Raw genomic sequence first — 22,938 nt, 5'->3', positions numbered from 1 at the left:
ATGTGAGCGAAGACAAGTTCTTCTTAACAAGAGACTTAAAACTACAAGAGGAAAAGGATGGCATCACAGGAGAGCAGAAGCTCTTCCACAGGGTATGTGGAGGACACCTCATAGCTGTAGACACATTCTTACAGGCAGCAGTGTTACCGGCTTCTACCTGGGAGAAGCCAGAAAGGATCCTACAATGCATGCGGCTTCTCTAGCCTCAGAGCCTTGTCTAGCCAAACGGTAACACTGTCGATCTGAGGAAAACTCAAGCTACATCGTCATCTAAAAGATCAACGCTCACTACATTGTTTCTTGGAGCGTTAGGTAAGTTAGGAAATGTTTCTATAAACAAAGCTTTAATAATATCTCCTATTGGGTAGGATTTCAGGGTCAAGTATTGATGAATATTACTGTGTTAGTTACTTTTCTTCTTGTTGGGACAAAAAGAACTAAGGAGAAAAGAACTACTTTGGCCCGCTGTTTGGGAGTCCAGCATACACTGGCAGCAAGAGCCAGAAGCTAGTACTCCTCACCATCCACAGAGGAGGGGGCAGAGAAAGGAGCTTGCTGCACTCATCTGGCTCCTTCCTTCATCCCCTTTACATTCAGCCTGCAACCCTAGCTAGCTCCAGAGACCGTGCTGCCCGCATTCAGGATGGGTCTTCCCACCTCAGTTCAAACCTATTTTGGAAAGAGTCTCAAAGTTACACCCAAAGGTGTGCTTCTAGGTGATTCCAATCCAGTCAGGGTGACAACGAAGAACAGTCATTCAGTAGGTCACAGACACTGAACACATGTAGAGGATTTAAACCACTGTGATTCTCTTGTCTTCAGAGGATACCGCTCTGGGTGGCAGCGGGAGAAGGATTGCAAGTTTGTATATATGGTGCCTGCCATCATCTTGTTGTTTCGAGAATAATCTGTTTCCATCTGGTATTCTGAGAAGTTTGCTTTGTCCCATCAGCGTGTGTGTGTGTGTGTGTGTGTGTGTGTGTGTGTGTGTGTGTGGTCTATGTATGATGTGGATGCCAGATGTGTGCCTCTGTTTTTGAGAAAGAGTACAAAGAAATACTGAAATGTGAACCATGCCAGTAACAACAGACTTGTAAAACCAAAACGTACATTTGTCATACGAGGCAGACTACATGCTGGTAAGGGAGGCATGTATATATTACAAATATTTGTCCAGATTTTAAATCTTGTTGTGTGTGAGAAGATGACTAGCTCTGGTGAAATATTAGAGGTCATTTCACATGTGGCCATTTATGGCATTAGGATTTTTGAGTTTGCCTTCCTCAAGTGATAAGCAATATTTTGTAGCATTGAAATTCCAGAAATCCACTTATTAATATGTGCCTGGCATGGCAGGCAGCAGACAGTATGATGGCTATTCCTGAGATATCCAGCAGGCACAGCTCAAAACCTGTTAAATACATCGAGTTATATAACGCTTCTGTTACTCAGCTATTCATTATGAGAAGGAACCTGAGGTGCTATATTGGGAAAAAAAAAAAAAAAAAAAAAAAAAAAAAAAAGGAATGTCTTATTTGGGCTCTTGCTTCCAAAGTTTTTATTTGTGGGTTCACGGCCATACAGTGCATTTGGGCAAGTATCCATAGCAGAGGACACTATATACCTCAGAGTAGCCAGAAATTAAAAAAGAAAACAAGGGTTGGGGGGGGGGCGGCATTATACCAGTGGTTCTCAACCTGTGGCATGCGACCCCTTGGGGTTGGGTCCTTTCACAGGGGTCACATTATCAGATATCCTGTATTTATATTACAATTCATAGCAGTATCAGAATTACAGTTATAAAGTAGCAACGGAATAATTTTATGTTTGGGGGTTAACACTACATGAAGTATATTAAAGGGCTGTAGCTTTAGGAAGGCCGAGAACTGTGTAATATACTGTTCACGGTCACTCGCCCTGATCGAACATTCTTCCACAGGGCTCTACTTCCTTACTACTCCATATTTTAGGAACAGTGTGACAGGCCTGGAGCCCAAGCATCCAACACCTGCATCTGCAGCAGAGTTTTCAGATACTTGACAGCAGCCCCCAACGCTTCTATAGGGTAAGGAAAAGCAGTGCCTTGCACAGGGAAGTGGAATCATCTCAGTAAGGTTGCAAAGCTGTTAAGCAAGCGTTCATCTGGTTCTTGAAAACAAAACTTGTTTTAGCATAATGACAAGATGACTTTCATCACCTCTGAAGAGTTTCTGTAAAGTCTCTTCTACAGGGTTATCAAGCAATACAAGTGGCCACAGAGATGGCACAGCAGCTAGGGGGCCTGGCTGCTCTTCCAGAGGATCCAGGTTCAACTCACAGAGCCCATGTAAGGCTCATAACCATCTGTAATTCCAACTTCTGGGATCCTACATCCTCTCCTGAGCTGCCATGTGCACCAGGTATGCAGGTGATGCACAGATATACATTCAGGCAGAGTACCCATACAAATAAAATAAAAATAATTTTAAAACGTTTAAAGTTTATTTTGATGGGAATTACACTGAATCTGTAGACGGCTTTTGGTAAGATGGCCATTTTTACTATGTTGATTCTCCTGATCCATGAGCATGGGAGATCTTTCCATCTTCTGAAATCTTCTTCAAATTCTTTCTTCAGAGATTTGAAGTTTTTTTCATACAAATCTTTCACTTTCTTGGTTAGAGTTACACCAAGGTACTTTATATTATTTGTGGTTATTGTGAAGGGTGTATTTTCCCTAACTTCTTTCTCGGTCTGTTTGTCACTTCTATACAGGAGGGCTACTGATTTTTTTTTTTTTTTTTTTTTTAGTTGATTTTGTATCCAGTTACTGTGCAAAGGTGTTTATCAGCTATAGGAGTTCCTTGATAGAATTTTGGGGGTCACTTATGTATGCTATCACATCATCTGCAAATAGTGATAGTTTGACTTCTTCTTTTCTGATCTGTATCCTCTTGATCTCCTTTAGTTGTCTTATTGCTCTAGCTAGGACTTCGAGTGCTTTATTGAAGAGATACGGAGAGAGTGGACAGCTGACAATGAGACAGGTCAACTCCTGGCAACACCCAGTCTACCTCAAAGAGGATGATAAGCATCAAAGAGCCTCCTTATGGAGATGGCTTCAAATGTGGCTAACAAGCCACTGGGCAAAAAGTCCTCATTTCTACCACAGACAGAATTCTGTCTAAAAAAGGGCAAGCTTGGATGCAGGAAGAGTCAACAGCCAAACTCTACCAAGACAAGGTAAGCAAGTCCTCAATAGTTCCTGCCACACAAATATGTCTGTCAGATATATTGGGCCAGAAGGCTGAAGATGATGCTCCAACATTATAGAGAGTTTTGGGTGACTGTTCAGGTAGAAAACTGTCTCTGTCATCCTCTCATGTGGAAAGCTACTAACCTGCACTCCCGGCATACTCAGATAATCAAGTTTACTCCTTCTCAAGTCTCTGATGGAGTTGAAGACCAGGTAGCTTAGTTTTACAATGATGCTTAGTTGTTTAGGGGTTAAGATGTTTTTAGGTCTAGATAGATGTTTTAAGTTGATAATGACAAGATGTGATGGAGATTGATTTACATTCAGAATTTTAGATGCACCAAGGCTCTCAAATACAAATAACCAAAACACTAAGAATATAACATATATGTAATTCCTGATTGTGTCGTGGTTCTTCTTAGCATAGGTAGTCTATTGTATATATGTGTAATCACCTAAATGTATATATAAAAATAAAAAATGTTTAATTAATTAAAAAAGAAAAAAACTTTTAAGTTTAAGGGGGAAAAAAAAAAGACTGACATTCACACCATGGTGGGGGTAAATCTGTGCCACACACTTGTGTGTGATGTACTGAGGATATTCCCACTCCCCGAATGCACTAACCTCTAATAAAAAAGAAACATCAAACACAAACTGGGGAGTAGTCTATGGTATAACTGGCCTAAGTCCATAAACAATTTCAATGTCAAGAAAAACAAATACAAAGGAGCCTCTCCAGGGGTTAAAAGAGTGAAGAGACCAGATCAGGATGGCTGTACTGCCAGCTAAGAGACCAGATCAGGACGCCTGTACTGCCAGCTAAGAGACCAGATCAGGACGCCTGTACTGCCAGCTAAGAGAACAGATGAGGACAGCTGTACTGCCAGATAAGAGACCAGATCAGGACGCCTGTACTGCCAGCTAAGAGAACAGATGAGGACAGCTGTACTGCCAGATAAGAGACCAGATCAGGACGCCTGTACTGCCAGCTAAGAGAAGACATGAAACCCGAGAAACACCTACAGACTGACAACAGCATCATGGTAGAGCTGATGTCCTAACTTTGACAATTGTGTTGAATGAACCCACAAAATGCTCCGAGGAAACACACTAACGGACTGGAGGTAAAGAGATATTATGCTTACAAAGAAAGGGAGGAAAGAGAACAGAGTGAGATAGGAAGGGACTGAGCCATACATGAAAAATTTAACCCAGGAATCTAGGAGAGGGCACCAGCATTCCTCTATTCCTTTGGGTTACACAGCAATGCGTACACATGTCGTTACACTGCAAGAGTACCCTATAGATGACAATATCCATCAGCAACACATCTTCCCACTTGCTTTACTTTCTGTTGTGGTCACAGTGACTAGTTCAATGTAAGGATAAAAATCATTACATTCAGGAATGAAACTCCACAAAACACTAATCTTGGAGCTTATTTTTTTTTTAAACTGGTTTGCTTATTTATCCATTCATTTATTTTTTTAAAAACAAGACAGGATGTCACTCTTTGGCCCGATTGGCCTGGAACTTACATGGCTCTGGTTGGCTGAAAACTAGCAATCTTCCGCCTTCAGCCTCCTACAGATATCAGGTGTGAACTACAAAACCCAGCCCTGCGCTATTGTAGAGAAATCCTCTATGTTTCTATTACACAGATCCATAACCAGATCATGCTCCCTGCTCAGCAGACACAGCGTCACTAGCAAGATCATATCTCTTTCCTTAGCCCAAAAGTCTTAAATAGCAGTCAAATGCAGTTTTCTTTTTATTCTTGCTCTTAATTCATCATAAAAAAAGTAAAGTAAGTTTTTTCTACTTCAAAATTTTATTTTCAGTACTTATTCACTCTTTATTTTCAAGTTTTAGAAATGCAAACCACCAGGCTTACGTGGATTACGTCTGCTTAACTGACAGACACTCTACTGAAGCAGATGGATTCGGGGTCCGGCAGGACAGTGTCATTTCCTTCCCTGCTCATGAGTCAACTACAGTGTGTCAGAACGCAGATGAGATGACAAGTGCAAGCATCACTCAACCTGGCACATGCCAGGGGAAACTACAGGCTTTGGCTGGGTGTCGGGGAGCTGGAACTTATGGTCCTTTCAGGGGACTTACGTGTCTGGGAGAGGAAGAATCAGGTTGAACACTCTAGAAATGAACAGAAAGACAGATTATTTTACTTCAGTCCCATGCATTTCACAAGCAAGTTTTTTCTTAAAAAACAAAAAGACCACAACAGTTTATTTTCATTTCTGTACTCTTAACCAAAGTGTACAAAATAACGGGTTTCGTCATAAGATTTTCATTTATATGTATCAGTGTGTTTTATTAATGTTCACCCTTCACTCTTATGCTCTCCCATCTCGCCTGTTCCCTTCTCCCTCTATGGTACTGCCCTTTCTGCTTTTATGTCTAGTAAGTATTCAACTGTATGTGTGTCTTAAGTACCTAACTATATGTGTATATGTATCCAATTGTATGTGTGTACCCAACTACATATGTGTATGTATCTAACTATAAGTGTGTATATGCATACATTAAATCTTTATTATGCACGTGAGAGAAAACCTGTGATATCTGCTGAGTTTATTTTATTTAACATGATGATATCCAGTTCCATATATATTTCTGAAAAAATGATATTTAATTTCTTCCTTCCTTCCTTCCTTTCTTTGTTTTTTCTTTTTGTGGAGCCAGGGTCTCTCTTTTTATCTCTGGCTGTCCTAGAACTCACTATGTAAACCAGGCTGGCCTCAAACTCAAACAAATTATCCTGCCACCACCATCAATTCATTCCTTATGCACAAGTAAAAGTCGTGTGTGTGTGTGTGTGTGATACATATCTATCTCATTTTAAAAACTACTTTTATTATTTGAGATTATACATTTCTCCTTTTCCTTTCCTCCCTCAAACTTCCACCATTGCTCTCTTTTATATTCATAACTTTAAAAAATTTCTGTTACATGTACATATGTCAATGGTTACACATACATATTCCTAACTATAACATGCCCAGTCTGTATAATGTTACTCTCAGGAACGACCATTTGGTACCTGGGGAAGATTATTTCTCCCACTGTAAGCATTCTTTAGTTGCCTATAAGTTCTTTTTATCACAAGCAGCTTTTAAAATGTTCTTAAGTGATTTTAGTAAATGTCTTGCAGTCAAGAAATCAAACATTAATTCTCACCATGAAGCCCCGGCTCCGGGAGCTGGCTTACCAGGATTGTAAACAGGCACATACTGCCTCTCATTTTGACTTAATTTGGCTCATTAGTAACTTGCAACTACTCAGCTTACTGCTTTGAGATGGTAACCTATAGACAGCTTTCAGCTGGCTCTTTATTATGTGCAAGCAAGGATGCCATATTGTATAGCCCACTCTTCCACTCAGGAGATACACAGGAACTTGAGCTAGCATCTGAGTTCCAGTTGCACTCATAGATTCTGTGTTTACTAAACAGTGGTAACTGAATTTGGTATCTGCATGTGCACCAAAATAATCAAAGGCAATCCCACTGTATCCTGGGAAAATGTCCTAATGTCAGTATAAAACTGGTTCTCACATCAGTACTTCCCCCAAATCCCAGTGCATTTCCACGGCACACAACACAACTTTCCCAGAACAGCCCATCTCTGCCTGCACTTCCACACACAGCACACATGCTGAGTCTGGCAGTTGGCTCTTGGCTGGAGATGCGTCTGGGTCATCTTTCAGTCACCTCAGTCCTCCTTTTCTGTTTATGACACACTAACATTCTAGCCATCTAGTTAAAAAAAAAATCTCTGCTGCCTTTCCCTTGTTTAAACACAGTAACCTGGAAGCAGCAGACAAAATTAATGGAACAAGGGACACTAGAGCCAGAGAATGAAGAGGTTTTCATAGGTCAACGCAACAAAGGGATGGATGAAGTGGCTGAAGAAGATGCAAAAATAAGGAGCAGCACTTTTAACATGTCCACTCTGTTTAACCAAAGAGACTTCGGCTACTTGTTAGTGAAGAAGAAAAGAACTTTTTATGCCTCTCACTGCAAAAGCAAAAAAACCATGAAAGAAACCCATCCCCTGGAGGTGTGCTCTGTGCGGTGTCTGTCAGTTAGACATACAGGCCTCAGGCCTCAGAGAGATGTGAAGCGCTCACATCTAAATCTGGATGTGCCTCACATGATGGAGTGATGACTGAAGACATCAAAGTTGCTTCTCTGGCAATTATATAAACCAAGAGCCAGGCAGACAAGGCCCAAGAGAAGTCTCACAAAGTCAGTAGTGCTTGAGTAAAGAAGCAATGACAAACGAAGAGTCATCCGAGGAGCCAGAGCCACACAGGCTGAGCAGTCACAGTGCCCGGTGAGGACGACACAAAGATAGAGGATGGTATTAACAGATGTTAAATGAGAATTAACAGAGAATGGGACTGATAATAAAGAAACAGCAATAACCTACATGGCTCACTTCAGCTGTTAGCTATAAACAGACAAAAACAAATAAATAAATAAATCAGGCCAGGCAGCGGTGGTGCACACTTTTAATCCCAGCACTCGGGAGGCAGAGGCAGGCGGATCTCTGTGATGTTGAGGCCAGCCTGGTCTACAAAGTGAGTCTAAGACAGCCAAGGCTACACAGAGAAACCCTGTCTCAAAAAAACAAAAAAACAAAAAACCCACCACCACCACCAACAAAAAACCAAAAAAAAATCAATCAATCAATCAATCAAGACAGCTAAGAACATCCTTGGAGCAGAAGCAGCAGCTCCCAGCCTGGACAGCGTTCTGCACTCCAGCACGTCTGAGGGAAACAGCTGTTGCAGATATGGCATGCTGGTTTAAAGGAAGGAAGCATGCTAGTAACAACCTGCACTGGCTTTAGGCACAAGGTGGAAGATTTAGTCAGACATTAGTTGACGTGATAGATTCTCCCATTTTAATAAATGCTTACAATTGACAACACAGGCATGTCTGAGTCACTACTCAGTATTCTCATTTTGATGTCCCTTAAGAATAAAAACCATCAGAGAAAGGATCAGCAGGCTACCAGCATGAGACCTGATAGGCTGTGACCATATGGTGGGGAAAGAGGTCCCCTTCTGTCACAGACCTAGGGGAGGGGAAAAGAGTGAAAGAGGGAGGGAGGAATGAGAAGATAAAAGTGAGGGGATAACAACTGAGATGTAATCTGAATAAGTTAATAAAGTTAAAAAAAAATAAAAAAATAAAAAAAGAATAAAAACCATCTCTAGTTTTTGACAATGTTATTACCAATGAAAAGTTTAATTAAATCTCACCCATAGAACAGAAGGCTCACAGTGCAAGAAGGAAGGTTAGCGCTAGTACATTAAACAGAAATAAATCAAGAGTATAAATTGCCATTCTAACAAATTCTTTTCTTTTAATACAAAGAATTTGTTTTCAGTAAATATACTTTACATACAATTGTATTTTAAGTTTACACCCTGCATTGGTCCCTACATATTCCAATATGTAAACTTCTATGGAAAAATACACCTGAAAGTTACCATCTTGTGGTAAGTTGGGTGAATGGCCTCTAAGCACAGCCTCTAAGCAGAGACACGGGTACCTTGAGCAGTGAGTACTGGCAGCTAGCTATCACCAGGCAGAACTGGAACACCCAGATGTCTCTGAAGAAGCCTTGGATGAGAAGAATGGATCCCAAAAAAGCCACAAGAATAGCCAGGACGACAGCTAATATGTTCTCCAGAATCTCACGGTTTCTGCAGACAGAAAAATTAACAAGCAGGTTATCATCACTATAAGAAAGTAATCAGATTGAAAACTGGGAAGACATCACCATGAGGCCTGCTGGGGTGTCGCCTGGATGCCTGGTTTGAAGAGATCACACAGAATAAAAAACCTACCATCTGTGGACATGATATAGCTGTCCTATGTCACCATGGTAGAGGAGTGTCCTCTGACACAGCTGTCCTATGACACGGTGGCACTGGAGTGTCCTCTAACACAGCTAGCTGTCCTATGACACTGTGGCAGTGCAGTGTCCTCTAATACAGCTGTCCTATGACACCGTGGCAGTGCAGTGTCCTCTAATACAGCTAGCTGTCCTATGACACCGTGGCACTGGAGTGTCCTCTAACACAGCTAGCTGTCCTATGACACGGTGGCAGTGCAGTGTCCTCTAACACAGCTAGCTGTCCTATGACACCGTGGCAGTGCAGTGTCCTCTAATACAGCTGTCCTATGACACCGTGGCAGTGCAGTGTCCTCTAATACAGCTAGCTGTCCTATGACACCATGGCAGTGCAGTGTCCTCTGACACAGCTGTCCTATGACACGGTGGCAGTGCAGTGTCCTCTAACACAGCTAGCTGTCCTATGACACCATGGCAGTGCAGTGTCCTCTAATACAGCTGTCCTATGACACCGTGGCAGTGCAGTGTCCTCTAATACAGCTGTCCTATGACACCGTGGCAATGCAGTGTCCTCTAATACAGCTGTCCTATGACACCATGGCAGTGCAGTGTCCCCTAATGCAGCTGTCCTATGACACTGTGACAGTGCAGTGTCCTCTAATACAGCTGTCCTATGACACCATGGCAGTGCAGTGTCCTCTAATACAGCTGTCCTATGACACTGTGACAGTGCAGTGTCCTCTAATACAGCTGTCCTATGACACCATGGCAGTGCAGTGTCCTCTAATACAGCTGTCCTAGAACACCATGGCAGTGCAGTGTCCCCTAATGCAGCTGTCCTATGACACTGTGACAGTGCAGTGTCCTCTAATACAGCTGTCCTATGACACCATGGCAGTGCAGTGTCCCCTAATGCAGCTGTCCTATGACACTGTGACAGTGCAGTGTCCTCTAATACAGCTGTCCTATGACACCATGGCAGTGCAGTGTCCTCTAATACAGCTGTCCTATGACACTGTGACAGTGCAGTGTCCTCTAATACAGCTGTCCTATGACACCATGGCAGTGCAGTGTCCTCTAATACAGCTGTCCTATGACACCATGGCAGTGCAGTGTCCTCTAATGCAGCTGTCCTATGACACTGTGACAGTGCAGTGTCCTCTAATACAGCTGTCCTATGACACCATGGCAGTGCAGTGTCCTCTAATACAGCTGTCCTATGACACTGTGACAGTGCAGTGTCCTCTAATACAGCTGTCCTATGACACCATGGCAGTGCAGTGTCCCCTAATGCAGCTGTCCTATGACACTGTGACAGTGCAGTGTCCTCTAATACAGCTGTCCTATGACACCATGGCAGTGCAGTGTCCTCTAATACAGCTGTCCTATGACACTGTGACAGTGCAGTGTCCTCTAATACAGCTGTCCTATGATACCATAATAACACTTTTTCTTATAACATCTTCTCTGAAATATGCTGTGAAATAACTAACCAATTTGGGTGGTAAATAAAGCTGACACAGAAAGAAGTTTAAAAGACAAAATCTAACAAAGCTCATAGAAAAGTTAAAATATCTGCTATTTCATAAGATAAAGCTTGCAACCAAATGTTGACAGCAAGCAGTTTTGTTTCCTTGCTTCTCCTCCTATCTGAAATAATAAAAAAGCTCACTAACTGGAGCATCTTAAACGCAAGGTCTTACATATACTAAGAACAATATACAACTAAGACCATCAACTCTGCCTCTTCCACCACTGCTGAGACAATTCCATACCCACAAACTGACACTGTAAAGAGGGCAATATGATGCCCAAGACACCACATACAGAAACAAAAAGGATTTTTATACTGTACCCCAAAGCTAAGAGTCTGTGTAATTACTTTCTTGGGTAAGCTTTTTTCATAAATGTTCAGGAAATCCTTGCTAAAACTCCTTGTACTTATAAACTCTTAAGTGACACAGGCAGAGCGTGTCCACTAAGTGAACCAAACCCAACATAACAGACCTAAGTCTTCTTACTAAAAACATAATTTAAAGACCTAAAAACACACTATACCAAATTATTACTCATAATAATTCACAGTGGCTCTGTGGAAGAATGACGTGTGGGTAAAGAATTTATAATCACAACAACTTTAAGTTCACTTTTATTAACTCAATAGTACACTTATAGATGTTAGAAACTCTCCATTCATGAAACATCTCTCAAGAGATGGATAGTATTTTCAAATCAAGAAGCTCTCAGGTAGAAGACACGTGACTGGTCAAGACACTCCTCCCACCTCACGCTGCTGCTCACTGCTTCCTAGGAATGTGAGTGCACGCTTGCCTTCAGCTTTTGCACACTTTTCTATGTTGATAAATGCAGTTAGCAATCAGTTCTTTTATTAATTCTGGGTTTGTTTTGCTTTGGTTTTTTTGTGCCAGAGCTAACAAGTTTTCTAAAACCTTGGGAACGAATCTTTTGTTTTATATATTTTTGCTGTCTTGTGTTCCACATTTATGCCTATGATAAATCTTGATTTAGTTTTTGTGGTATGTTACACGCTAAGAACTCAAAATTTGCTTTTTGCATATGAAGATCTGCTATGTTAGCACCACATCTCTACTTCACTGCACAGTCTTTAGATAACACCTGGGCCTGGAGCTTTTGCAGTAGGAAAGTTCCTAATGGTAATTCTCATTTATTTAGATGGATCTATGATAATTATGTTCTTTAAGGAATTTGTCTTTCTCATTAGTCTATTGCCAACTTAGCATCACCACGCTGACTATAGCGCTCTCTTACTGCTTTGTAACTGCTGTGGGCTTTGCAGTGACGTCACAGCTCAGGCTTCTCATCTAGTCATTGCTGCCTCCTTCTCCTCCTCAGGCAGCTGGAGTGTCACCAGTCTCACTGCTGCAGTCTTGGGCTCCCTTCAGTTTCTGTTTTCTCTTATGTTCTTGCTTGTCCTTAGTTAGGATAGGCACTTATTAGTCTGCTTTCTTAGTGTAAAAGTGAATCACAGATTTGAGACCATCTTTTTCTTTTTTTTTTAAATTTTATTTTAAAAGTTTCTTTTTAAAATTTTATTTTATCAATTTATTCATATTACATCTCAATGGTTAGCCCATCCCTTGCATCCTTCCATTCCTCCCTCCCTCCCATTTTCCCCTTACTCCCCTCCCCTATGACTGTGACTGAGGGGAACCTCCTCCCCTTGTATATGCTCATTGGGTATTAAGTCTCTTCTTGGTAGCCTGCTATCCTTCCTCTGCGTGCCACCAGGCCTCCCCATCCAGGGGACATGGTCAAATATGAGGCATCAGAGTTCGTGTGAAAGTCAGTCCCCACTCTCCACTCAACTGTGAAGAATGTCCTGTCCATTGGCTTTTTCTAATCTAGGTACTCAGTGCCGTAAACTTCCTTAAGTACTACAGGAGTCATTTTCATTTATTTTAAAAATACCTTGTAGTTTTTTGCTCAAATTCTTCTCTACCCTTGGATTGCTTATAAGTATTAAATTGCAACTGCATCAGGATTTTCCACGGCTCAATAATTTATTCTGGGAGGCTGTGGCACCTGGTGGTAGGTGTGTGTGTGTGTGTGTGTGGGTGTGAAGTCAGGGCAAGAGCGAGTCTCTGAGGGTATGTTGGAAGCTCTGCCTTTTCCTGTCTCAAGCAGCTTCCTCTATGACATTTTCATTCTAGTACTCTGCTGTCACAGGCCCCACAGCAAACCAAGTAGCCACAGGCTGAAACCTTGAAAACTGTGAGCCAGAACAACCCTTCTTCCTTTATAAGCTAATTCAGGTATTTTGTCAAGCAACATAAAGCTGATTGATTGCAACCAACTGTTTAAAACGGGGTGCAAATCACCCATAATTGTACATCCATCTGTTTATCCTGTTTCTTTTCCCCCACATCCATCCATGCATGCATCCATCTATCCTCCATCTCCTGTGTCTATTGGTTTCTGCTTCAGGGCTTTTGGAATGATAAGGGTGCTGGTGGTAAACTCTGGGTCGTTTTGCACGGTGAACACGTGCTCTATCAAGATGCATCGTCAGCCCCTATGGAGTCTGAGGTTTGCATGGTAAACACGTGCTCTATCAAGATGCATCGTCAGCCCCTATGGAGTCTGAGGCCTTGTTTAGGTACAGAAACGTTCAGAACTGTTCTGTTCTACAGGCTAATGGGGCCTTTACCATTTTGAAATAGCTTTCCTTATCTTAGACAACATCCGCTGCTCTGAGATCTGTTCTCTCTCTTTCTCTCTCTCCCCGCCCGGCCCCCGCCACCCCCTCCCTTCCCGCCAGTGTTCCCAGCCTCTGGGTCATCTCTCCAGCCTCGTTCCTTGGATTTTTAAAAGGTATGCTAGCGAGACTTGAGTAACTGTGCTGACAGCTCTTTTCTTTTAGTGCCGCTAGGCTGGCCCACTGTCTTCTCATGTGTAACCTTCGGTGGGTGGATGTCTTCCTCATGCTTAGCCCTCTGTCCAGAATGTTCATTGATATTTTTCTTGTGATTTTAAAGTCTCTATCACTGGACTTGAGCAAATACGTGTCTTGGGTGGGTTTCTCATGCTGTTTCTGCTTGGGTTAAACTGGTCTTCTCGACTGTGCACTGATCGCTTTCGTACAATCTGCAGTTCCCATCATTATTTCCTCAAGTCTTGTCTCTCTTGAAGCTGTCCCATAAGATATCATTGGGTTTTCTGTTCTTCTCACTGCTTTATCTAGATGGTTTTCCTGATGCACCCATGTTCACTAATCTTTTCTTCTACAGAGTTTTAACTACCAGAAATTCCACCTAGTTCACTTTTTTAATGGCAACATTATAATATTCAACTCTTTGAGTTTGATTTGGTGTGTATTTTTATTATCTTTTATGTCTCTATTTACTTTTTCAAATAAACAGAATACAGTCATAATTAGTTTAAAACCTGTATCTAACAGTTAATATCTCTACCAATTATAGGTTGATCTTGATTTATTCCTTTTCCCATGAGCTATGTTTTCTCAGCTTGCACAGCTGGTCACCTCTGAGTAGAGGCTAGCTGTCAGTCATTACTTGTTTGGTGGTGTGTAGCTCTGAGTTTCTATGAAGCTTGAATCTGTTATGCTACGCTAATCCCTTTCATTCTCAGTAGTGTAAGGACACCAATGCTGCCACACTCATAAAGCAAGCTCTTCCTAAGCAGACAGCTGCCCAGATACGTGAGCTAATCATGGTCTGCCGACCACAAGGAATCCCGCCTCACACCTCCACTGTTCTTTTGACAGTTTCCTTCTACGATATTTTGTAGTACGGACTCCAGGACTCTCAGTTTTATCTCTTGAGCCTGAAATATGTTCTGAGTTCTATGTTCCCTTCCCTGTGTCACAAAACAAGGAACGTGTAACGCACAGAGTTGTAGTGACTTAGGGTGTGTACCATCAACTCCTCAGGCTCACGGTCTTCTACTGCCTTGTCTCCAAGCACATGGTTTGTCTCTGTTTGTCTTTGCTTCAGAGGAGAGGTAAGTCTAGTATTGTTCTTACTTGTTGGCTGGAAGCATCTACTGGCCACCAAGTCTGAATAAACAAATGTGTCTCCCACTAAGACACTAATGCTAAAAGATGGGAAACAGGTTTCCTCTTCCAACTCTATGTTTGTGATCATATTACTGATAGCCTTACGGTCATAAAATACTCCACAGGCTTTGTTAGGAATCAACAACATGACTCACATTAACAATAAAAACAGCCTTATGGAAAAAGCTTTTAATGGGTTTCAGAGAGTTAAGTGTTTAAAAGTCTGTTACTTTAAGTTTGAGCTCAAGAGGATGAAAATAAAAAGTAGTTTCCAACACAGGTAAAAACATCAGTGGGTAATTAGGAAAAAATTCACTTTAAAACTAGTATCTTCACATCTTTAATACCATGCTATGGTCTTACCTGTCAAACAGCGCCAAAAGAGTGAGTCTGTCAAAGTTAATGCCAATCCAGAGCTGGGGTAGGATCCAAAAGCGGTAATAGTGTTTAACTTTTTGGGCAGCTTCTTCTGTGGGGCCATAAGTGGCTGCCAAGTCAGGGCTTAGATCAATGTCCTGCTGCTCCAACAGATCTGTGTCAATGGTCAACAGTCTGTTCAACCGAATCTGTGGGAGAGAAAGCTGGAAAATGCTGACAATGAAAGGGTTAAACTCTCCTGATCAAATCAGGACTCTGAGTTTCTAGTCTTGTACATTACTTAAGGCCTGGTTCTCTATTCTAGATCACTCCTTGTGAAAACTCCATAGTGCCTAGAATCTACACAAGGTGGCAACAGGAAGTAAATCAAACCAAAACAAATGTGATCAACAGATCTTTAGGAAGGTGCTCAAAGATGTTGATACAGCTGGCAAGGCCACCAAATGCCCTTGATGTGGGTCACTGGGGCTTCCCTCTTCTGTGTCAGATCTGAGGCGTTTTCTCACTAAGGTATCAACTGTACTGCCAGTGGCAAATCTGAGCCCTTTAGTTCTCAGTTCTTCCCCCAGTCTCATCATTGGTCTTACTCTTTAAAGCCTCTGCTGTGTTAGCAGGCTCCTCACCTCAAGGTGCAGAGCAAGGTACTAACTTTATTTCTCAATTTTAATTCTTCTATTCACCAGTTCTACAGGTGCCCTTCCTCTGAGGACAGTATTTTGCTGTCTCACAGTTCCTCTGTCATTAAGAGTGGAAAATACCTGTATGATCATCGGAGATCCCACTTCTAGTCTTTTCTATTCAAATACACAGGCAACAGCTAAGAAAAAGCTCTGCTGGTTTTGATCTTTAAATATTGATTGATACTTCTCCAAACATTTTCTTATCATCTAGTCTAGCTAGGGTTTTGCAATTCTGGCAATACAGACATTTCTGGCAAGATAATATTTGTTATGGGGTCTGTGCCAAACACTGCAGAGTGACGCTCAGCATGCGTTCTCTCTGTCACAGTGGCATTCTTCCAGCTGTGTGGGGTCACAGGCTTTTAGGCGCAGCCACATAGCCACAGTCTGAGAACCACTGCTCTATGCCTCTTCACACCCCCAGGCTTAGAAGCCAGCTCACACCTGCCCTCAGGGGGCCACCAGGCAGAATAAAATCCACCTGTGTCACCAGCGAGACTTCACCCATTTTATTTTTTCCATCTTGAATCATATGTGCATCTTGGTAGCAAAAGTGGTTTCAGAAGCCGTATACTATCTCATATATTTTCAGATAATAATGTTGTTACTCAGCTTTCTCCCACCAACTCACTAGTTAATAAATGAGTTAATAGTCAATAGATAGCTAAAAAAACAACAGCAAATCATGTTACTCAAAGTGAGATGGCTCTGCAGGTTACAGCACTTGCTGCTGAGCCTGAAGAGCCAAGTGGGATCTCCAGGATTGCCCTTAAGTTGTGTTCTGACCTCCACATGTGCACGTTCTTACACACACACACACACACACACACACACACACACAAGTCCACACGCAAAATAACAAATGTAAAGACAAAAATAGACAAAGCGAAAAAGTATGGTACAAGCAGATCATACAATGGTAAGTAGGCCTTTTCAGACCTGCAAAATATGAGCCAGTGTAACTTCTGACTCCACACATATACGGCCTGCTAACGTCTTAAGGGTGTAAGAGCCATGGCGACAGGCAAAGGAGATTGTGCCATAGTTACAAACAAAAGTAACACAAAGGGATTGTGCCATAGTTTCCAACAAAAGTAATATTTTTGGATTTCATTAATTTGAGTGATTTTTTTTTTTATGGCTAGCTATATAAATATGCTTTTCAGATTGGATCTAAAAATGTGTCACATTATAAACAATTTAAAAGCTTACCATATCGTGTGGATAAAATCGAACTGAGGTAGAACTTGATACGTGAGAATCCGTGTCACTAAAATAAAACAAAAAAGACTTAGGGAGTAAATAGCTTGTAAAACAGTGTTTAAAAAAACAAAACCCCAAAACTCAGTTAACAATTAGGCAATATTTATACTATCTTCACTCTTCCATGTAAACACCAAAGTGCAAATCTTCATTTTCCTAAGTTGTGACCTAGAACACTGTGTCAGTGCCCAAGTTCAAACTGCCTCTCCAGATGACAGAAGCCTTTCAAAGCTTGGTTTCCTCATCAGTAATATAAAATAATAGTGCCTCTCTCACAGGATTCTTATAACTGTATTTAAATGAGATAATTCAGGGAAAGCAATTAAACTGAGTGGAACAGTACAGACAAAATAAACTTAAGCTAAATTACAAAACAGACTGGCAGGTGCCAGTGCAGTCAAGCTTGGATTTCAAGCCTCGAGGCTGTACCACATTGCAGTGCAAGAGAGAACTCTTCTGTTGAATGACTTGGTGGTAACCCAGGTTTCCACTCAACCCCAACCCCACTTTCCCACAATCACAGAATCACTAGCCTTCCACTTAGCAGTTTCTGCCAGAGTGGATTCTGAGTTAGGACCAGATGAGCAGCTAACTGAGTGACTGTAAGTTCCAATGTTCTGAAAAGTAAGTGAACTGCCCAATGGTACACAACAGATACATATAGCTGTTGGTGAATGGAAATCTTAAAATGAGAACCAAACGGCCATTGTGAAGGATGTGAACCAATTAATTAGTCTTGGATTTCAAAGCAACAATGGAAATTGAATTAATAAAACTAATTTTTAAGGAAAAAACCCATTATACTCTATACTATAGAACATTATATAATGTAAATATCTAATTTATTTGCTTTTTCCTAATATTATTATCTTGCAAATTCCTTCCTAAAAGGACATATAAACAAGAGCCTGAACTTCATTTTAGCTATTTTTCTGGTAAGCTTTACATATCATGCAATATGGAGAGGATATTGGATATCTAGTTACACCTGGAACTGGGCAAACTCTATCCCATAAGGGTTAATAAAAAATTTTACTCAGTTTTTAAAATACAGAATAACTTTTATTTTAAAAATAGCTTTCCACCCCCACAACAAAAACCACCATTAATTCTATGGAAATGAATGCATTATGGTAAGTACTAAACTCACTATAAACAATTCTGAAATAACACGTATCTCACATGGCAGCTTACAGATAATAACAGTTCTCTCTATGTGTGAACATGAGCGAGAATGGATTGTAAGCGTTCTTACAACCAGACAACCTGTATGAACAGGGTAGGTGTAGCTGTTCTGCAATGCATACAGTCTTCCAAAACATCATGGTGTTCATCGGCAGTGTCCATTAGGAAAAGATAGGTTTAAAAACAAGTGTCCACACCTCAGTATGTAAACCTTTAGACATGTGAGTCACTAACTCTGCAGGCTCCACACCTACCAGATATTGGACGCTCTTCTTGCTGCTGGTTCGAAATTCACAAGTGACATGTCACAGCCACCCGTCTCATAGAGTGTGGATGAGAACTTACCTAACAAGTGAACAAGTTTAGAAAGAGTTGTTAGGATAGCCAGTTCTCATTAATGACATACTAAATTCACTAACTTTTTACATTACAAAAATCCTACAACCCATCTTAAAATCACAATCTCTATGCAGTTCAGAACAATGTGGGGTAAAATGGCAGCATATGTGATCAGTATTAAAAGGAAGAGGTTTGAGTCAGATCTCTTTTTTCCTCTTAACTAAGATAATCATATGGATGAATGATTTAATGTTCTGAGGCCACCTGGCATGGGTGGTCCTATGCAAAGCTGCTTGAAGTTTGAGACACTTCAAACTTCACAACAATAAAATGGTTATCTTAATTTTGTTCAGAAGAAAAGTCAACATGGCTCAAAGAAATTTAAATAATGTTGGTGCGAAGTAAGTTACTTAATAAATATCACTAGTTATACAAAGTTTCCACAAGAGTTGTATAAAGATTTAGGAATGACATTGTTACAACCAAATAGATGTATGAAATCTAAACAGATTAAAATTTAAGCTAACTAAAAACCTAAGAATTAAAACTGAGCTCTTGGGAGCTACGCTCAATCCTATACCCTTTTCCCAACAAGACCCTGCTGATGGTGATACACTGTCTAGGATAGTCTGCCGCTCCATCTTTGAAAAGAAGAAGAAAAAACAAACAAATAAAAAGAAAACAAGAAAATAATAGCACAAAAGCCCAGCTGTCTCAAAGCAAACTCGACTGTATAAAATGCTTTCTAATAATGGGGTTTTAAAACCTAGACACCTTGACATGCCTTCTTGAGGCTCTATGGGGCATAACTATGAGGGGCGGGGGCACATAAGTAAATCAATGTGGATCTTCAAAAGCCAACCAGATGAGGTATACAGTTCGGCAGCTACCTGGTCTTGTCCAAGCTTTGAGAATTTAAAAGGGTTTGTTTTAGAAGCTGGAATTACTGAGATTCTACAGTTTCGTACCTAGCTGGCCTTGAACTCCCTATCTGGTCAAGGATAACCTAGACTTTCTTGCTTTCTCTATGTCCAGAGTGCTGGGATTACAGGCGTCTGCCTCTATACCCAGTTACTGCAGTGCTGGGGACCCACCCAGGGCTTTGTGCACACCAGACAAGCACTGGACTCTTCTACTTCCTAGTCCTAAATATGAACAATCTTTTAAACAATTTTAATTAAAATTTCTGTTATAATGTTATATATACATTTAAATATTATCCAGTGAGTTCTGATAACTGTCACTCAATATCAAGACTCTTAAAGGGAATATTTCAGTGAAAGGTCAAATTTTTCTATGTCTAAACGAAAACAGTATATCACAAGAACTTTTAAGTAACTAAAAGATCTCCTAATATACTGATATTATAATTAAAGACTTACAGAACATTTTAGCTCTCATTTTTAATAGGACTCCATCCCAAATATAATACTCTAGTAAATAAATAGTGCTTGGTTAATTTCTACTGGTTATTAGATAAAATATGTAATATTTTACTTTACCACTGTATTGTCTGTCAGAATAACACAGAACGTTAAGTCAGGGAAAAAAACAAAACAAAACAAAACAAAACCTCCAAAGATACTTATTTCAACAGAGACAGAGATGGAAATAACTCCTCAAATGCTCAATAAAGGGGAATATGGTGACAGTAGCAAGTCCTGATTTTGTAACCAGCAGAGGAAGCATGAAAAGAAAGACGTCCTCAGTCCACACGAGACAGTCCTAGTGCTAAAGGGTGGACTACGACATCTATGCATTGCCTAAGACTGTTTTCTCTCCCCTTTCAGTCAGTCCCAAATAATGAGGGGGGGGGGGCGGGTGGGAAGGATAAAGCTGTCAATCTATTTACTTCTTAGGAGTTACTGAAATTTTTCCTGCAGTATGGTAGACTGAGTTGCAGAAATTGCTACTGAAAAAGAGTAAATAAGCATGGTGTGTGATGTTTAACAAGAAAGGAACGTATACACTGACTATCACAAGTGACAATTCAGACGTATTTTGGAAATCAGTTAATTCTGTACTCAACATTTCAAATTACTGTAGGAATTTCTGAATAGTTAAACTTTACATAGCATTTCAGTAATGTAAAAAAAAAAATTCAGTAATGTGGTCTGTTCTCCACATATTTGAAATAGTATCTCTATACAACCAATCACTGAAAGATACTATCTTTGTAACCTTCAAAGGCAAAGTGAAGAATATGAAGCCATTTTCTATGTTATCCTTTATGAGCAGACATCTAATTTTATACATAAGGAAATGATTTAATCTTAAATAAAAACATAAAGAATATAAAAAAGAACTTTTCCAAAAGAAAGAACTTGAAATTTTCAGTGTTTTGCTACTTAAATGTGTAACTCTGAATGTCTCTATAGAAACCAATAATTTAAAAAGTAGTAAAATGTATTTAGGATTATATATAAACATATATGTAACAATAGTTAAAGAAAAAGAGGCCAAAAGTCATGAAGTTGAGAAAAGTGGGGATACTTGGGAGGCACCGGAAGAGGAAATGGAAAGAAAGAAAATGATGTAACTGAGGCCGGGCGTGGTGATGCACACCTTTAATCTCTGCACTCGGGAGGCAGAGGCAGGTGGATTGCTGTGAGTTTGAGGCTAGCCTGATCTATAAAGCGAGTCCAGGACAGCCAAGGCTAACACAGAGAAACCTTGTCTCAAACAAACAAACAAAACAAAACAAAAAGATGTAACTGAATTTTAATTAAAAAATAATGTAATAAAATTTATACATTTAAACAAAAACATAAAACCCTCCCAGAATGGAGCTAACCAAACAGGCGTGGCTCCAACAGTGCTGCATCTACTGGAGGAGCTCAGTCTTGCCTGCCTCCCCTCCAGAGAGTTTAGGACAATGTTCAGGCTCTTAGAGGAACATGTACACTTCACAGCAAACCATGAAACCGCACTGTGTGGGGCCTTCTGGCTTCACAACACGGCAATGCTCCCCTGTGCGCCTTTACCTTTGCACAGAGTGACTGACAGCATACCAGGGGGAATGTACTAAAAAAATATGTAGCTTAAGGATTCAGTGAAAAAATGTATTAATACTTCAGTGCACTCACTGCTAATCTAGCAAAGGACAATCTATGCCCCAAACTGATACAGAACTATCCACTATCATTGTTTGTAACAATTAAGATATTCAAATCCAAACTTTAAACTCAAAATGTTCTTATGACTCCATTTAACATATAGGATTTAAAACCCCTCAAATTGCACATTCTTGCTTAAGGAATGGATATAAACTAGGAAGAAAGAGCATTCCTGCAGTGCGTCCTCTCTATTTGGACTGTGACTATAAACACATCAGGGAGCATAATTAACCATGTCTGAAAGGCTTGGTCATGAGTCAAGAAAAGCAAATCAATTTATGACCAAATAAACAATACAGCTGGAATTTTTTATTTGTAAAGATGATATCATCCATAAGGCAATCGCTAAGGACAAAAGAAAAGTTAAGGCACTTGGCACTTCTCACTGATGAATATTTAACAATGAATGCCACTGCCAACAAAAATTCAATCTGTTAATCATATATGATCTTTTCTGAGTAGACAAGTTGCACAGCAACCTTAGGGCAGAATGTGAGCCAGGAACAACAAGCCCTTATGTGTAAGGGCTGAAGCCAGAAATGGCAGAGTGGGCATTCTAAACATCATCGTCATGACAGTCCCAGACACGGGGCAGTAAGGGACCTCCAACTTCTCCCACCTGCAGGACACTCAACGGTGCAGAGCACACTGACACCTTTGAAACTCCTAGGACATCCTTGCTGCTCACTTCACACAGCTGCATTTCCCAGAAGGAGGAAGCTAGGATCTCTCTCCAGTCTTCCAGGGAGCAGCAATAAAAGAGCTGTTTTACTTTCCTGGATCCTTGTCCTTAGACTTCTGAGCCTACTCTTCCTTCTGGGTCCTCCAAGTCTGAGACTGGCATGGTGCCTCACTGGAGCCCCCTGCTTATGAAGTCCTACTCTTAAGGCAGAAAAGGGTGACAGGAGCAGAGATACATGGGGGGGGGGGAGGTAGTTACGTAAATGGTTTTAGAAGAGTTTTGGAGGGACCACATACTCTCAGACAGGAAGTACTAACGCTTGCTTCTGGGTTGATAACTATCACGCTCCACCTCTCTGTGATTGTATTGTACTCTTTTAAGACAGAAGCTTTACAGTCAGCTCCGACCTCATGGACGGCACTTCCTTATTACCACGAGTGGCGACTCTCAAGTGTCCAGAGGAACCAGATAACAAACATCTCAGGCTCTGTGGTCCAGAGAAGCTATTGTCAGAACATGGTCCAAGAGGAACTCTTCGTGCTTGTGAGAAAACCCCATGATAACAAGACAAGAGTCTGGTGACCTCAGTTTCTTCAACAAAACAAAACAAAA

At 40.8% G+C, this 22,938-nt stretch overlaps 1 protein-coding gene across 2 annotated transcripts in view; it reads right to left on the bottom strand.

The window, feature by feature from the left end:
* The window catches only part of Pcnx1 (pecanex 1), a 151,773-nt gene that overhangs the window by 41,786 nt on the left and 87,049 nt on the right, over positions 1-22,938 (bottom strand). For both annotated transcript variants that reach the window (XM_051148609.1, XM_051148601.1), the window contains 5 exons: positions 18,444-18,534; positions 16,954-17,011; positions 15,047-15,249; positions 8,821-8,974; positions 5,360-5,392 (listed from right to left, as the gene is read on the bottom strand). In XM_051148609.1, the coding sequence (XP_051004566.1) occupies positions 5,360-5,392; positions 8,821-8,974; positions 15,047-15,249; positions 16,954-17,011; positions 18,444-18,534 (539 nt within the window). The remainder of the gene's footprint in view (positions 1-5,359; positions 5,393-8,820; positions 8,975-15,046; positions 15,250-16,953; positions 17,012-18,443; positions 18,535-22,938) is intronic.

This window comes from Acomys russatus, chromosome 1 (assembly GCF_903995435.1).
Source record: "Acomys russatus chromosome 1, mAcoRus1.1, whole genome shotgun sequence".
NCBI classification, from domain to species: domain Eukaryota; kingdom Metazoa; phylum Chordata; class Mammalia; order Rodentia; family Muridae; genus Acomys; species Acomys russatus.
The sequence above is the reverse complement of the archived record's forward strand: the minus strand, read 5'-3'. Positions and strand labels throughout refer to the sequence as shown.